This window comes from Tilletiaria anomala (genome assembly GCF_000711695.1).
Source record: "Tilletiaria anomala UBC 951 chromosome Unknown K437scaffold_9, whole genome shotgun sequence".
Taxonomy (NCBI): domain Eukaryota; kingdom Fungi; phylum Basidiomycota; class Exobasidiomycetes; order Georgefischeriales; family Tilletiariaceae; genus Tilletiaria; species Tilletiaria anomala.
Genome location: NW_013547013.1, coordinates 144,532 through 160,441, shown reverse-complemented (window position 1 = coordinate 160,441; position 15,910 = coordinate 144,532). Strand labels below are relative to the sequence as shown.

The following is a 15,910-nucleotide window of genomic DNA, read 5'->3' as shown; positions in this document are numbered from 1 at the left end:
GCAATTGTATGCTCGTATCATGCGTGTGTGCTGGCTTATCATTACAGCTCGATCTTGTCAGCGCTCCGCCGCTCCTTATCACGTGATGAGCGTTCTCATGATGCTCGATGCCCCGCTCTTGTATCCGTCCCCAAAGAGGTATGCGTTGTTGAGATGATGGTACAGCTCTACGAGCTGTATCCCCTGTTCGTGATGGGGTTGCGACCGCGGAAGAACTTCGTGGTACGCATATGGAAGCAGCCCTGCGTGAGCCCACCAAACATACGCATCATGCAGCGCTCCACCTCGCCGTGTCCGTAGTAGCTGGGTGTGTGAAAGATTTCAGGTTCGCCTGTCTTGCTGTTCGTGCCCGCATTTCCGGCCCACAAGTCACCGTGCAAGATGGCGGGCTTGATCTGAGGGGTAAGAAAGGAAGACAAGAGCAGAGAGTAAACCTTGCGGCGAAACTAGGACCCCAGTCGGACAAGAAACAGGTCTCCGATGCGCTTGATCCGGTCGGCAATGCGGCAGTCAGCCCAGAGTATAGACCACGTTGCTTCCCACATGTTGTCTTGTTTTCGTTCACCATACCAAATACGATGATCGCTTTTCAGACACCGAACGCTTGCAAACCGCATGATGAACCAGTGGACTTCAGCATCTCCACAGAATGTAGGCCTATCAAGGCCAAACTTTCCCGATTCACTGGTTCCGTACTTGTGTATGGGCACTAATTTGCGGGCCAAGGGCTTTTGTGCCTGCACACCATGCCTGCTACCCCCCATATCCTTCAAGTCTGTGAAAAGTTAAGCATGCTTCCCACCCTCAGACCTGCCAAACGAATATACCAAGGGGATGATGGCCCAGCTCGATGCACGCCTCCCTCTTCCGCTCTATCGCCTTCTTCGATCATATATGCCCTGCGAAGCGCTCGAGAGCTGTCATCCAAGCTAGCAGCTTCGCCGAAAGCTTGGCCAACAGGAGGGGAGCTTGTCCAACAGCAGCCGCGACAGCCACATTCTTTTGGCAGCGGTGTCGGTGGCCTTCCATTTATTTGACGATATCTGCGTGAAGGTTTCGGCGAGATTCGAGCATATTGACTGCAGAATGGAGATGAGAGCGTTCGAGGTTGAGACGGACACCCTTGCCTGGGGCGAGAGCATCCAACTGCAGCGCCTCCAGGTCAAATCTCCACGTTGAATGCTGGTTTGCCGTAACCTGTGTTAAAGAGAGAAGCCGTGAGTGCACCACTACGACCAACAAGCATGACATGCTCGCACCCAACCGACGTCGTGGCAGGGCCGGGTGACCGACCAATGGCCATTATCCCCTCCCAAGCCAACGCATCAAGCTTCATCAATCGTATGAGTCAAGTACATGTTTCTTGCGTGACGTCAAGACGCGTCGCGACTTTCGCAACTGGCCTCGCTACAGATGCTCTGTGTTGTATAAACTCTGGAGTACTGCGGTTGATCGCCCCTTGCGACCGAACTTTTAGCGCCAAAGCAGTCACGTGCGCCAGGGGTCCTAGCAATGACACATTGGAGGTCAATGATCAACACCAGGACACATTTGTCAAGATGTGCATCATTTCACCCTGCTTTCGCGGTTGCGCTTGTGCCATGTTGGGGCATTATATTGAGGCCTATGAGCATGTGAGAGACTGGGTATGTAGTGCAGGGGTGCGCCTTTTGTCCGAGGGTGGACCGCATACCCCACTGAAATAGATTGAAGGCGGTTTGGTACGTCTTGACACAGTGAACTCCAGTATCGCCTGTCTCCCTCGCACCGCCAGTCGACAGTCCGGTGCTCGTGGTCTGCTTCTCCTTTGCATGACCGCCGCCATGCACCGAGTTGCTCTTTCTGCGTTCTCTTGCTTTCCGACTATAGGTATGCTCATCCTGCTCAGTGCCACCCTCGCGACGACAGCCATTCTTCCATCACAACGCCCGCTTCCTGCTCGACACGAGTCGTGGAGTCGAGCCACATCGGACCCTAGGAATGTACAGAGCAACAGCGATGCCGCGTTCCAGCCGGACCCTTACCCGTACCTTCCCCAGCTTTCATTCAATAGTGATGGCAGCTTTAAGCTTGCAGTCGTCACCGACACACATCTGCTCGACGGGCAGAACAACTCGCAAATCCTCGCTGCTCAGTCAACTGCAGCCGTTGCAACGTGCCTCAAGTGGGAAAGGCCAAACTTTGTCGTCCACCTCGGCGATTTGGTCAGCGGGGAGGCTGCAAAAACGACTGAGGATGTCGAAGATGCCGTCGTGCAAATTCTCGGCCCTATGCGTGGGTCCGGAATGAGTCGATCGCCTGGTCCAATGTGCATTCCTGACACAGTCTTCCCTTATAAGGCGATGCTGGCGTGCCATTCAGTACAACGAAAGGGAACCACGACAATGATGTTTATTCTACCCATGCCATGATCACAGACTATGAACGGAACCATTTTCCCGCTCACAGTTACACCCGCAAGGCTCCTGCAGGTGTCGGCTCTGGCTCTGGGGCGGCACAAGCCGGTACAGGAAGCGACAATTACTGGGTCCCGATCTACGGCAACGCGTCAGCTCAAAGAGGTTCGAGACCGGAGCTGCTTCTCTGGTTCTTCGACTCTCGAAGCGGAAAGACAATGAAGAAGTTTAACAATACTCAGATCCCAGATTGGATCGACCAAAGCGTGGCCAAATGGGTCCACAGTCAAGTCGATGGCATGCAGACTGCGTGGACATCAGTGCCACCATCTCTCGTCTTCGTCCACATTCCGCCCCACGCTTCGGCTGAAACACAGCAGACCGAACCGTATTCTCTGCAAGTTGGTGGTGTAACAGACGAGACACCGCAAAACTACACGACGGAGAACAGAAAGTATCCTGGCCTTAACGATGATAGCGGGTTCGAAGGACAAGGCGGGGAGAGTCCGTACAACTACACAGGCCAGGATCTAGTTGCGCTCATATCATTTCTGCAGAGCGCTGCAGGTAATGCTAGGGTACATGCAATTGTCAGCGGCCACCAGCATGGAAATGATTGGGTGCGTCGCATGGGGATGTGGACAGTGTGGCATATCGTGCTCGGCTTGCTGCTGACAAAGCGCCATGATGGGTATCCGGAGCACCTGCAGTGCGCACCCTCCAACTTGCAGACGCGCCAGAAGCAGATCGTGCCGGTCTGTTTTGCAAAGCACAGTGGCTTTGGCGGGTGAGTCCAGCGAATTCATCCCTTCACACTTCGTCGACACCATTCTGACGACAGGACGAATGTTCGTTCATTGAAGATACGATTACGACAATTGGAATCATGGATCTCGAATTTTCCTATTTTCGCTTAAAGATGTTGGCAACAGCATGCAGACATACATTCGTTTCTTAACGGGTGAGGTTCGCTACAAGACCACCGTCGATGCTGCTTGGGCTATACCCTGAGCCATGTACTTAGCCCCCCCCTCCCACCCGGGGGCCCCTTCAGAACGTTTCACGTCTGCCACCTGCGTGTGCATGCTCGTATTCATGAGCGCTAGGCCCGACCGGAGCGAGTTCTCATACTTGTCTGGGAGTTCGATGATACATTTACGAATGAGTACATGATGCACCAGAGCCCAGACATGACTCGATTCCTAGGTAACACTGTGTAACTGTGGAATGGCGTATGCCCATGCCAACATGTGTAAAAGTGAAATTGCATTTAGGGTTCTGAGAGGTGCGCCCAGGCGGTCGGCAACACGCATGAGATCTGTGAGAGCAAGAGAGTGGTCATAGGTAAATTAATGACATGAAGCGACGCGAGGGGCGAGGATGTCTTTTTGTTGGTCATGCTCCTCGCGTTGGCAGGTTTCGTTGCTGCCTTCATGCGCATATGCAGATCAACATTGCATCATTGTCATCAAAAGTTGAGGTTCTGTGACTTCGAGAAACACATCACATTCCCGACGTGTTCTGTGTCGGTCGCGTGCAAACGCTTGCAAGGCGAGCTTCCCTTCGTGCCGAGATCATGCCGAGGTGAGCGGTTGACTTGCTCGGTGACCGCGTTTGAACACCTTGTCTCGCCGCTCACCTGCGTTCTTTGTAAACTCGTCACTCGTTCAGGCAGTACGGCAGCAACGAAGCGGGGGCGGGTGGTAGTAGCGGTGGTGGAAGCAATGGTGGAAACAGAGAAGGTGGCAGCGGGCAAGGATCTGCGCCAGGTGTGCCATTCATCGCAATGCCCAGTATTAGCGACTTGCTAGGATCTGCCCTCGCTGGTGGCTCCTTCGGCGGATCGAGTTTAGGGAGCAGTCAGGCGATATTGGGAAACGGCGGTATGGCCCTCATGCCAGCCCTCGTGTCCATCGGGGGGCCGCACCCGATTGGTGATGGCGGAGAAGAGGTCTCAACGGATGAGCTTCGTCCTTTTTTTACCGAATCAGATGCGATGTTGTATGCAAGAAGTTTGGGCACTGGCTCATCGTCACTGCGCCCTCCAAATGGACATGCGTCCAGCTCTGGCGCAGGCTCATCCAAGCAATCGAAAGCGGAGATTGAGGCGGCTCGAAAGCAAGCAGAAGAGAATGAGGCAAAGCTCGCGAAGATTTACGAGAGCTTCCAATTCGAACCGCTATGGGAAAAGCTCAGTGAGGCACTAACCAGGCTCGAGGATGACTCTAGTGCAGCTCAAATTCTGCTACCGCTGATTGAAGTGAGTCGCTACATGAGAGCACGCCTGGACGAATGCCACTGACATGCACTGGGCTCCGCTCAGAGCTTGATGGTGGTATCCAAGCACGTCGCAGCGGGTGAGACCCTAGCTGCGCAAAGAGCATTACGATCAGGCTCGATGTCACCATCTCTCGAGCGGCCACTAGAACCGAGGACAGCACGCGAGGTGATGGCCGACACGTTCTTCAATTTCACCGAAAAGCACCGCAAGATACTCAACGCGATGGTGCGGCAGAACCCATCGCTCATGTCGGGCTCTTTCTCCCTGATGGTACAGAACCCAAAGGGCCTGGACTTTGACAACAAGCGCACTTACTTTTCGCAGCAGTTGCACAAGGGGCGGCGAGAGCACTACACCACACTGAGCATGTCGATCAGGAGATCCGAGATCTTCTACGACTCCTATCGCTTCTTTTCGCGGTATACAGGTCCAGAAATTAAGCATGGCAAGCTCAACGTCAGGTTCCACGGGGAAGAGGGTGTAGATGCAGGAGGCGTCACGCGCGAATGGTTCTCTGTGCTTGCTCGCGCGATGTTCAACCCTGATTACGCATTGTTCGCTCCCTGCGCGGCAGACCGCACAACATTTCAGCCGAATCGCATGAGTTGGATCAACGAGCATCACCTGTCCTTCTTCAAGTTTGTTGGCAGGATCATAGGCAAGGCTATCTACGACGGCCGGCTGCTCGATGCATACTTTAGCCGCTCATTCTACAAGCACATCCTAGGCAAGGCAGTCGATTATCGGGATATCGAGGCAGTAGACCCAGAGTACTTCAAGTCGCTCGAGTGGATGCTCAACAATGACATCACCGGCGTACTCGACTTGACATTCAGCGTGGATGCAGAGGACTTTGGAGAAGCGAAGACGATCGAGCTCAAGCCCGGCGGCAAGGACATTGCTGTGACTGAGGAGAACAAGGTCGAATATGTGAAGTTGATTACAGAGCAGCGGCTCACGAAAAGCATCAGAAAGCAGGTGCGTAGTCAAGACTTGCTGGCACCGCGTACCATAAGTAATGAAGAGATCTTGTCCTACAGATCGACGCGTTCCTAGAAGGCTTCCACGACATTATTCCAGTCGATCTCATCCGCATATTCAACGAGCAAGAGCTTGAGTTGCTCATCTCTGGTCTTCCAGATATTAACGTGGACGACTGGAAGAACAACACAGAGCTGCACGGGTATTCGTCTGGTGATCCAGTTATCCAATGGTTCTGGAGGGCGGTGCGGTCCTTTGACCAGACGCAAAAGGCGAACCTACTACAGTTCATCACGGGTACCAGCAAGACGCCAATCGAGGGATTCAAGGCTCTGCAGGGTGTCCAGGGAAACCAGCGCTTCAACATCCACAAAGCGTACGGCGAGAATCGCTTGCCGACAGCGCATACCTGGTGAGCTATCGGGCCCTTGTGCGTACGCCGAAGCCGCAGATGACTAACAACGCCATACCCTTTAACCTTGGTAGTTTCAACCAGCTGGACCTGCCCGCTTATGAGACTTATGAAAAGCTTCGATCGCAGCTACTAACCGCCATGGTGGAGGGTGGCACTGGTTTCGGCTTTGCTTGAGCAAACGCTGCAATTCACGCGGCACGGCTTTCAGCGCAAACGGGGAGATGAGCGACCGGAGACCCATTCTAGACGTGTGCCATCATTTTCAATGTAGCAACGCGCATTTGAACCTGCATAACAAACCTCCGCCGAAACCTCCATAGCGGCCATGCATGCGAGCGCATATCATACGATCTATCTCGCGCAAAGGCCCAAGCGGGACGAGAGATGGAGCCAAGTTCGTACTGTTTGTGTCAAAACAAATACATTGGGGTCTATTACTGCCAAAAATGAGCGTTGTGGGCGTATCTTGACGAGGTACAAACGCAGTCCTAGGGTGCATTCGCGATATGTCGACTAAAAGGGTAAACTTGCCCAAGGAACGACTGGTAAATCTTTCCATCCCAAAACTATGCTGATGCTGGATGTGGAGCAGGAGGGGGGAAGGGATGAGGTTGTCGAGTCGAGTTCAAGCTGAGGGATATCGAGCCGTCCCAAGAACACGGAAGAACTACCGATAGTCCACGTGACCATTGTTCATGTGCGACGGATGGGCGTAGCCGTTTGATCCGCCTGGCGGATCTCCTCCCAATGGATTGACTTGAGGTTGTGAACGATTGCGTGCGTGCTGTTGCTGCCCGCCCGACGCGCCTCGGTTGACACCGGTGGTGTGTGCACGATAGTCCCCACCACCGCCATCCTGGTACCGGTCCTGCATGAGCGCGACCCGCTCCTCTCCGTCTGGCGCATAGTGCCCTGCAGGCGGCCCTCGTGATGGCGGCTGTCTGTAGCCGCCATTCCCCACCGGGCCGTACTGCGCAGGTAAGCGCGGCATGGGTGGATAAGGCGAGAAGGAATTTTCCTTGCGCCAGTCGTTTCCTCCCCATCCTCCTCCTCCTTGCTTTCCATCCTCGTCCCAGCCCTTCTCGAGCATCTCCTCCATGTCTTGCGCGCCAACGAGGGTGTTCTCACCATCGACAAAGACAGAATGCCGGACGATGGCGAGAGGCGGTGGCGGCTGCGACTCGTCGTAGCCGCCGATCTGTGCGCCCCACTTGTCCTCCTCAAAGTCGCTCGCTGCGTCACTCGAGTCGAAGCTGTTGCGCAACTGGCTCTTGGGGTCGAGATACTGGTCCTGATGGTCTTTCTCCTCGTTGTAGAAGCCCTTGCCAAACTGGCGCTCAAATTCTTGCCGCCTGCGCGCCTCGCGCGCGAGCTTCTTGAGGCGTGAGCGCTCCCAGTCCTCCCATCTGCGCAGCGGCACGCTGCTCGCGCTGAATGTGCCGTCATCGTCGCCGTGCCCTGTATCCTTGCCCTCACCCTCGACTTTGCGCGTCTCGCCCCAGGAAAAGTCGTCAAAGTGCCAGAAAGAGTAGATCGGGAGGATAAAGTTCCAGACGGGCAGCGCCAAGAGGTAGACGAGCATCCACAGCACGTAGACGACCTTACGCGTGGCGAGCAGGATCAGCACAGCCGGAAGACCAATGACGGCGACAAGCAGCATGAGCGGGATCGCCGTGCTAAAGTCATGGGGCGGGTGGAGGCAATAGGTGACGATGAGAGTGTAGGTCAGTCCGATGGCAACGGGCAGCGACGCTGTTCCAATCAAGTCCATGAACACGATGAACTGAAAAAGAGGGATCGAGAGCAATGTCAGCTGCTGAAGAAGGCAAGCTGTGGGCACAGCTCTCGAGGCAACACACCTGCATGGAGAAGCAGAACGTGCCGCAGAGGTCGCGGACCAGGACGAGCTCCATGAGGTTGTGGACGGTGGAGTTGATCCATCGCCTGCGTTGGGACAGGAGCATCTTGAACGTGTGTGGCACTTCTGTCCTGCACCTGGCCCTGGGGCAGAAGACCATCTTGCGGTTGGGGAAGGTGCGCAACAGGAGCGTGGTGAGGAAGCGGTCCTCGCCGAGCAGGAGCAGATTCTTCTGGTGTAGTGTCGTGACAGTCGACTGGCTGTACTCGCGCGTCACCTCTGGCTTGACGATGACGGGGACCCAGTCGTCGTCAGCCGCCTTGCGTGCCTTGATGCGGTACATGCTGAAGCAGCCAGGAAGGCAAGTGACGCCGCCAAAGACGCTCTCGAACGACTTGGTGAGATGATGAGAGATAAAGTACTCGTAAACCTGGATCATAGTGACCCAGCTGCTGAGCTTGTTCGCGATGCGCGTCTCGCCGCAAGCGCCCATGATGAGCGGATCGTGCATCATGCAGTCGGAGAGAATTCGCAGCGACTCGGGGTAGACCTTGGTGTCCGCGTCGACCATCATGCAGAGCTCGAAAAAGTCGGGCGTGACGCCCATGAGGGCATGGATCTTGCGGAAAAGGTCAAAGTCGAGCGGGGTCATGCGGTCGTTGTATGTGACGCGCTGAAGAAAGTTCATGAGGATCATCTGCGAGTCGCGCTTGCCCCGGTTGCCGGGCTTGGCGCTGCTGGCCTCCTCGGGCGTGCCGCACTTGACGACGATGATAAGGGGTGTGCGGTGGCCGCGGCCGCGCGAATAGTGGCCCGCGTAGACCATGGCCATGTTGTGCGCCTTGCGGCCCTGCGCGACGCTAATGAAGCTCATCGGGATCGGCGTGCCGAAGCGCGCGTCGGCGTCCAGCAGGCCCACGCACACGTCCGGCGTACTCTTCGTCTCTCCCGAGCCAGTCACCATGCCATCGGCGACGACGAAGAGCAGCTTGCGCTCGTCCGGGTAGTTGGTTTCGCTGAGCGAGGAGAGGGTGTTGGAGATGCCTTCCTCGTTCTCAGAGTAGCACGTGATCAGGTTGACTATGTACGGCGTGTCGCCAATGTCGGCGGCGTTAAGCGTGGCAGAGGAGGAGGAGCCGCGGGACGAACCATACTTGCCTGGTGCTGCGCCGGCGTCGGCGATGCGCGGCCCGCCGCCGGGCTTGCTCGCCCATGGCGCGGTGCCGTCCGAGTTGACGTAGGTCATTGCACCCTCGGGCATGTGGTTGAGCGCAACGCCGGTGCGGCCGCGTGCGTTCTTGGGTTTGCTTGTCATGCGCCAGCTGATAAACCAGCTAAAGTAGACCGCCATCAAGAAGCGAATGAAGACGAGGCCGAGGATGACGATGAGCGAGGCGTACAGAATCAGCTTGCTGAAGAAGCAACCGGGGGTAATCTTGTCGATCTGTCCGGCAAGGTACTTTTGGCGTAGGCAGTTGACCTCGGCACGGAAGTTACCCTGGGTGTAAAAGTAGCGCGTCGCGTCCTTGCCGTACTTGGAGTCCATCTGCTGCAGCTGCGAGCGGATGATGCTGTCGACCGGGTCGTTGGCGATCGGCTTTGGGAACTTCGCTATGTACGGGTTCATGTTGAGCACATCACCGTCGAGGACCTGCAATGCACAAAATTAGCATCATAAGAAAAGAAAGGGAGGAGGATCGTCAGCGCTGCCGTGGCTGTAGCCCATGCGGGCCGCCTGTGAGCGTGAACGCACCATAAAATTTTTAAAGGTGTCGTTAGAGACGGTGTCCCAGCCAAAGCCAACCTTGCGGCTGGTATTGACAAAGCTGGACGCGCGCAGGTTGTCGTCCGAGAGGTCGCCCTGGACGCAGCCAGCATTCTGGCCGTTAGGCAGGGCAACGCTGCACGGGTCGAGCGAGGCAAAGGCGCCAGAGATGCCCTGGCACGCGGGCGTCTGGCGCCTAAAGAGCGTGCTAATGTCGTAGCCGGGGACGCTATTGGCGAGCATGTAGAGGTTGACGCCGCTTTCCTGGGGGCTACGCAGATTTTCGCCGCTGTTGATTGTGAACATCCAGCCGTTGATGCCGAGAGTGCCGTGGGCGGTCGGGTCGCCGACGTGCGTATAGTCTTCCGCACCACTGGCGTCTGCGGCGGTGCAAAAGGCGGCGTTGAGGCCCATGGTGATGAAGCCAATAAAGCCGCCGACGAGCATGGCCAGGAAGACGAGTGCGACCTTCTCGCGCCAGGCCTGCTTTGACGCGCCATCCTTGAGTCCGCAGGCGGAGAGGAACACGCCGGGAGCCCAGAAGGTGACGAGGCGCGCAAAGACACGCCACCAGCTGAGGCCGCCTTGCTGTGTGCGCGCACCGGCAGGCGATGCAGGTGATGTGCCGGATGGGTTGATCAGTGGCTGCTGCGGCTGTGAGCGCTCTGGGCGTGTGAGCGTCTTGGCGCGCTGCACGCGTGTCGTCGGCTGCCGCAGCGGTGGCGGCATCTCGGTCCGCATCGGGATCGACGTGTCCAGGGGCCGCGTGCCGGGTTTGCGGATGAACGTCTTGGACGACAGGTCGTTGCGGCTCGGCATGCTGGGCGGCGTTCCCTTTACCTTTTCAGCGTGCGTGCGTACCGGATAAATCGCTGGCCGAGTGGAAAAGTGGAGAGTGTGGGCCCGGCTCGGCCGGGTAGGCTTACTAGAGCCGCTGAGTGGTGAGGAATCGCTCTAGGTCGATCTTCATATGCTCTCGCAAGGGCTTAGCGACACGCAATCCGTGCCCGAGCGCTATGGTTGGTGCTTGATAGAAGTAGCAGGGTATACAGTGGGCGTCCAACGGCAGCTTGTCCATTCGCTAGCTAGCTTGCTCGCACGCACTGGGCGGTGAATTCGAGACCAAGTAGCGCAGCCGTGGACTTGCAAGCAGGGCCAGAGTGATCGACGCTGTCGAGAATAAGGAAAAGGACGAGGAGATGCCTAGTAGATGCAAGAGAGAGCGAGAGAGAGAGAGGAGCAGGCGAAGAGGGATGAAGCCAGGATCAAGGTCAAAGCGGCTGCGGCCACCTGGGCCTGTTAGAGGAGGGTGGGGGGGGTTCGCTCGCAGTGCCATGCAGCGCTGTGCAGTGCTGTGCCAAGTAGCGTGTGAACAGCGGAATGGGGTTGCTAGAGGAAGAGGAGGAAGATGAAAGAGGAAAGGGAGATGGTTAGCAGCGCGAGAAGCAGGCAGGCAAGCAGGCAGCAGCGCACGCTCTCCTTTTGGGAGAGACGGGTATGTGTTTGCGGTGTCGGGGAGAGGAGCGGCGCAGACGGCGGACAGCAAGCCAAGGCAAATGCGCGCTTGTCACACATTCTTTGCTATTAAGGGAGAGGGTGTGAGTGTGTGTTGTGGGTCGCAACCCTATTTGCTCTCGCACACCGACACACACACCCACACACTCGCTCTCTCTCTCTCTCCCACTGCCTCTGCCGCCACAGGAGCAAGTGCTGCACGCCGCACAGACACTCATATGATGAGCCTAGCGGAACGCGGAATCGGCAGCTGCCACCGCCGCTAGCCATCAGGCACAGGCACCAGAGCAGAGTAGAGCAGAGCACTCGACTTGATCACATCGCTTCACATGGCATCGATAGAGCGCGCTGACTGACTCGCCCCGCCAATGCTAAACATACGCGCCGCCGCTCTCATCCAATTCGTCGCAGACCTACCGACACACACCACACACCAACCGCTCCTTTCTCCATCATCATCGTCGTCGTCGTCGCGGTTGTTGCAGCCCCCTCTCTTTCTTCCCGGCCATCTGTGCACCATCATCTGCTCCAGTCCAGCCTTTGGCTCCCTCTCTCTCTTCGCGTCTCGCATTACCGCCACCATCCACCCCTGCACCTCCGCTCGCACGCGCCTGGCCACGTCGCCCTATCCATCATCGCATACCACCGCCCCGACTCGCAAGGGTCAGCAGCCAGCTCGACGTGAATCCATTCCTCGACACACACCTGCGCGCTCCCCCTCCCATCCTATCGAACCACAGCCTGCAACGGGCCGGGCACACTACGCTTTATTCGCTTTCATCTACTTTATCTCATCAGCCTCCAAGCACATCACCCCGCCCCCTGTTGATATCCAGCACACTTGCAATAGCGCCCCCCACAGGCAAAGCAAAGCCTCCCGGACACGCAGAAGCACATCTTCATGGCTTTTTCGGCGTCAGCAGCTGCAGCACCCGGCGCTGCAGCACTTTCATCGCCACCACCCCTGCCTCCTCGCCCCTCCCCGTCGCCTTTGCCCTCCACACCAAGACCGACAGCGGCGGCGACGCACACAACGACCTTCACCCCACTGGAGACCCCAGTGCACTCGGCAGCCTCCGCAATGTCTGGACCGCACGTCGTCGCGCTGAGCACACTCCCCCTCCCATCGCGGTCCGCGCCGCCGCCCGCCTTGGTCGTCCCGCCGCTGACGCGCCTCGACACAATTCTCCCACCACCTGCAGTGCCGCCATTCTTGTCGCCACTATCTGCACCAGCATCCGCGCCCGTATCAGCAACAGCACTACTACCACGACAAGCAGCATCCTCGGAAGCGTCCCTGTTCTCAACTTCCGATTCCTCCGCTGCCGCGGCACCGCGCTCATCACGCGCGGGCGCGGCTGCAAGCGCGCTCCCGACGCTACCGTCGCACGCCAGACTTCTCTCGCTCCCCCCGACGCCGACCGGCGCAGGCACGTCCACGGCCACAGCGACAGAAGCAACAGCAGGAGTAGCCTCAGGGGGCGGAGGCGGAGGGGGAAGCCTGCTCGGCCTCGTGGGTACCACGACGCCCGTGACGCCCAGCGCGCCGTCCTGGACCTTCCACTTTCCGTTTGCGCCCAGTACCGGCGCAACCGCAGAGAACGGGAGTGCAAGTGGCCCAGGCGCTGCTCTTTCGCCCGTCCACCTGTCCATGCAGCCGCTTCCGTGGCCAGGGCCGACAGGCCTAGTCGTCGGCCAGGCGCCGACTCTACAAGACTACCTTCACCGCGACGCGATCGAGCGCGAGGCACACGAGGTCGCACGCCGTGCCTCGCACCCCGGAGAGGACCTCGTGCGCCTCACCGAGCTCGGCAGGCTCGCAAGCCAGCACCATCTCAGTCCGTACAGTATTCTCAAGTACGGCATCAATGGTGCGTTTGGCGTTTGCGCTTCCCTTTTTCTTTACCTTGCAGCTTTCTTTCCGGTCACGAGCGGCTGACAAACCTTCCTACCCTTCCCCCTTTCTCCTCTTGCGATCCGGCCACGCCTCTCGCCCATCGCTTCCTCCCGACAGGCTCTCCCTGGCCGTACATCCCGCTCACGCTGCAACAGCCGGCTGTCGCAGCGACGACGCTGCAGAACCAGCAGATCAACGAGCGCAGAGCCGGCGAGCGCCAGCTACGCAAGCCAAAAGTCGTACGCCGCGGGCCCGTCCCAGCCCTCGCGTTTTCCGCTGCGTCGACCACTCCGCGTCCCCCGCTCAGCGGGCGAACCAACGGCGCCGCATCCGGCTCCGACTCTAGCCCCTCCCTTGCAGCCAGCGCAGGTACCAAGCGCAGCCAGCAGGCCAAAGACGAGCTTGAGCAAGAGGCCGAGGCCAGCGGCGACCCTGCTGCCCCAGGGGGCGGGGACAGCGGTAGCAGCAGCGTAGGCAGTGAGATCCTCCTCGGCCGCCGCGACTCTGTCATGGCCGAGGCGCTTGCGCGCGCCAGTCCGCGCGCCAGGGCCGACGCCGATGGCGGTGGCTTTGCGCACGGAAATGCAAACATGGGTGCGAGCGCGAAGGAGGACGTCGTGATACACAGCGTCAGCGGCGACGCTCGCGCACTCGCGAACGGCACCGGCTCAGCCAACAGATACGGAAGCGCGAGCGGACAGCTCCACGGCGCCGACTCAGCTGCTGTAGGCCCGGCGGCCTCTCGCTCGCAAACGGACGATGAGGCCAAGCGCGCCGGGTCCGAGGTGGTCATCAGCAACGGACCGCTCAGCGAGGGGGTCATCCTCGCGAACGAGCTCGAGCCGACGCTTGCGCAAGCGCATCGCACCGCCACGGCGGTTGAGCCTGCCCTGGCGCATCCGACAACTGTAGCGCCCGCGTCGATCCCGCTGACGATCGGCGGTGCGGCGGTCAAGACGAGCGACACGCATCCAATCAACATCAGCCCGATCGTACCCGTGCAGTTGATGGACATCGTCGCCGCGGGTATCTACGACACGCTCCCGCAGCGCATCCGCCAGCAGCTGTGCTGCAGCGCTCCCGCCGCGCTCGCGGGCCCATCACAGGATGGCGTCGACGAGCACGTACAAGCGCAGCGTCGCGGCGACATGCTCATCCGCGCCGGTCCGACGATCAACCTTGTCGCTGTCTCCGCGTCCGCCGCGGCTGGTGCCGCGCCAGCCGAGGTGCCGCCGTGTCGCACAATCAGCACATCGTCCACCCCTGCAACGGCGCACAGTCTGACGAACGGTGCAAGCCAGGGCGCCGCCGCAGCGCCGCTGTCGCAAGCGCAGATCCAAGCGCAGGAGCTCGCGGCGCAAGCGCAAGCTAGCGTCTCGCTCGGCTCACAGACGTACGCAGCCGCGCCGGTCGGCAACTTGTTCCTCTCCTCGTGCCCGGGCAAGAAGGTACGTCTGACGGGCCCCGTGCGCGGCCGCGGCGCCATTTGCCGTGATCTCGGTTTGGACCTGAAGCGGATCCAGGATATCGGCGTCGGCGCGATCGTCTGCTGCCTCGACGACGAGGAACTCGCGTTCCTCGGCGCGCCGTGGCACGAGTACGAGCAGAGCGCCGACGCACTCGGCATCGACGTCGTGCGCTTCCCCGTCGCCGAGGGCTTTGCGCCGACATCGCACGTCGCGGTCGACCGCGCGATCACGAGCGTTGTCATGGACTACTCTCTCCGAGGCGTCTCGGTGCTCGTCCATTGCAGGGGCGGTGTCGGCCGCGCGGGGCTCATCGCATGCACATGGATGCTCAAGATGGGCCTCGTCCGCTCCGCCCTCGAGTCACCAGAGGGAGAGGGAGAGGGCATGCGGAAGCTTCCACAAGACAAACAGCAGCAGCGGATGGTCGTGCTCGACACGGTTGAGCGGCTCGTTGACACCATCCGGAGGCGCAGGAGCCCAAAGGCAATCGAGACGGCCGAGCAGGTCAAGTTCATCGTAGACGTGAGTGCACCATGCTGCTTGTTTCAGACTGCGGTGCTGATGCACCTCCTCCCCCGCTCCTCCGATTGCTGGATTACTTGCACGCCGCAGTACGTAAGTTATTTGCAAGAGCAGGAGGCTATGCATGCACGCCATCGCCACCGCCACCAAGAGCACGGCAGCAAGGATGGCAGTATCGGCAGCAGCCACATCATCAGCACCGGCACGGCCAGTTATGCAGGTCGTGTAAACTCCGTATTGCGTTTCAATGGATAACGGCCAACCTCGTCAAGGAGGCGCTCATCTAGCACCTAACCTCTTGCAGACTATCATTACTATTCATCAAAATTTGGATTGCATCGCATCGACTCGAATGGATCCATCACGGTGGAAGGATACCCAACATAGGAATGAGGGAGCGATGGAGCCGTCCTGTACTATATCTGTACTGCGTATTACGGGCATATTTGATGGATGATGAGAGCAACGATTCAACGGCATTTCGCTCGTTTCGCTTCCCAAACATTCCAGCCATTCTGGAGTGCTAATTTGACCCAAGGCAAGTGGGGAAGGGCGATGCCCATCACAAGACCGCCTCTGTGGAACGGCAAAGAACACGAGACCCTTGTGATCATGTACTCGGCTGCAAGACACTTGGAGTCATGTGCCACCGAGCTGAAGATAGTAATGAATGTAACGGCAATCAAGCTCACAGCCCCTCTTTGTTGCTTGACGATGAGCCAGCCTATTAGAGACACGACGTTTCCATGTATGAGACAAGCCGAGGACGAGGCGGTGAGTGGTCTTGTAGGAGAAATAGGGAAAATCACCG

The 15,910-nt window shown here is 58.5% G+C and overlaps 6 protein-coding genes across 6 annotated transcripts; 4 read left to right on the top strand and 2 right to left on the bottom strand.

The window, feature by feature from the left end:
- The first annotated feature begins 1 nt into the window (after nt 1).
- K437DRAFT_186658 (uncharacterized protein) lies at nt 2-871 on the top strand. The gene has a single exon (XM_013389927.1). It carries the CDS (start codon nt 231-233, stop codon nt 711-713), a length of 483 nt encoding a protein of 160 aa, XP_013245381.1. The 5' UTR covers nt 2-230; the 3' UTR covers nt 714-871.
- Nucleotides 872-2,160: 1,289 nt separating this feature from the next.
- K437DRAFT_186642 (uncharacterized protein) lies at nt 2,161-3,453 on the top strand. The gene is made up of 3 exons (XM_013389926.1): nt 2,161-3,016; nt 3,107-3,183; nt 3,260-3,453. The coding sequence occupies exons 1-3, from the start codon at nt 2,408-2,410 to the stop codon at nt 3,405-3,407; spliced, it is 834 nt and encodes a 277-aa protein (XP_013245380.1). The 5' UTR covers nt 2,161-2,407; the 3' UTR covers nt 3,408-3,453.
- A 939-nt stretch (nt 3,454-4,392) lies between these two features.
- Nucleotides 4,393-6,247, top strand: K437DRAFT_220418 (HECT-domain-containing protein; the record flags this gene model as incomplete). Its single annotated transcript, XM_013389925.1, has 4 exons — nt 4,393-4,656; nt 4,720-5,655; nt 5,718-6,070; nt 6,145-6,247. The coding sequence occupies 4 exons, from the start codon at nt 4,393-4,395 to the stop codon at nt 6,245-6,247; spliced, it is 1,656 nt and encodes a 551-aa protein (XP_013245379.1).
- A 418-nt stretch (nt 6,248-6,665) lies between these two features.
- K437DRAFT_186621 (glycosyltransferase family 2 protein) lies at nt 6,666-10,646 on the bottom strand. The gene is made up of 3 exons (XM_013389924.1): nt 9,685-10,646; nt 7,933-9,582; nt 6,666-7,856 (listed from the first exon to the last, which is right to left on the bottom strand). The coding sequence occupies exons 1-3, from the start codon at nt 10,513-10,515 to the stop codon at nt 6,741-6,743; spliced, it is 3,597 nt and encodes a 1,198-aa protein (XP_013245378.1). The 5' UTR covers nt 10,516-10,646; the 3' UTR covers nt 6,666-6,740.
- K437DRAFT_186614 (uncharacterized protein) lies at nt 10,647-11,111 on the bottom strand. The gene has a single exon (XM_013389923.1). It carries the CDS (start codon nt 11,030-11,032, stop codon nt 10,778-10,780), a length of 255 nt encoding a protein of 84 aa, XP_013245377.1. The 5' UTR covers nt 11,033-11,111; the 3' UTR covers nt 10,647-10,777.
- Nucleotides 11,112-11,664: 553 nt separating this feature from the next.
- Nucleotides 11,665-15,552, top strand: K437DRAFT_272402 (uncharacterized protein). The gene is made up of 3 exons (XM_013389922.1): nt 11,665-13,082; nt 13,226-15,099; nt 15,190-15,552. Exons 1-3 carry the CDS (start codon nt 12,113-12,115, stop codon nt 15,352-15,354), a joined length of 3,009 nt encoding a protein of 1,002 aa, XP_013245376.1. The 5' UTR covers nt 11,665-12,112; the 3' UTR covers nt 15,355-15,552.
- The last annotated feature ends 358 nt before the right edge of the window (nt 15,553-15,910 follow it).

Bases quoted from the DNA above. Each gene is read 5' to 3' on its own strand.
- K437DRAFT_186642 (XM_013389926.1), top strand. From the start codon at position 2,408: ATGATCACAGACTATGAACGGAACCATTTTCCCGCTCACAGTTACACC. The intron at 3,017-3,106 runs GTGCGTCGCATG...GAGCACCTGCAG, and splicing joins ACCAGCATGGAAATGATTGG to TGCGCACCCTCCAACTTGCA. The intron at 3,184-3,259 runs GTGAGTCCAGCG...CGTTCATTGAAG, and splicing joins AAGCACAGTGGCTTTGGCGG to ATACGATTACGACAATTGGA.
- K437DRAFT_272402 (XM_013389922.1), top strand. From the start codon at position 12,113: ATGGCTTTTTCGGCGTCAGCAGCTGCAGCACCCGGCGCTGCAGCACTT. The intron at 13,083-13,225 runs GTGCGTTTGGCG...TCCTCCCGACAG, and splicing joins TCTCAAGTACGGCATCAATG to GCTCTCCCTGGCCGTACATC. The intron at 15,100-15,189 runs GTGAGTGCACCA...TGCACGCCGCAG, and splicing joins AGGTCAAGTTCATCGTAGAC to TACGTAAGTTATTTGCAAGA.
- K437DRAFT_186658 (XM_013389927.1), top strand. From the start codon at position 231: ATGGAAGCAGCCCTGCGTGAGCCCACCAAACATACGCATCATGCAGCG.
- K437DRAFT_186614 (XM_013389923.1), bottom strand. From the start codon at position 11,032: ATGGCACTGCGAGCGAACCCCCCCCACCCTCCTCTAACAGGCCCAGGT.
- K437DRAFT_186621 (XM_013389924.1), bottom strand. From the start codon at position 10,515: ATGCCGAGCCGCAACGACCTGTCGTCCAAGACGTTCATCCGCAAACCC. The intron at 9,583-9,684 runs GTGCGTTCACGC...TGTGCATTGCAG, and splicing joins ACACCTTTAAAAATTTTATG to GTCCTCGACGGTGATGTGCT. The intron at 7,857-7,932 runs GTGTGTTGCCTC...CCTCTTTTTCAG, and splicing joins CGTTCTGCTTCTCCATGCAG to TTCATCGTGTTCATGGACTT.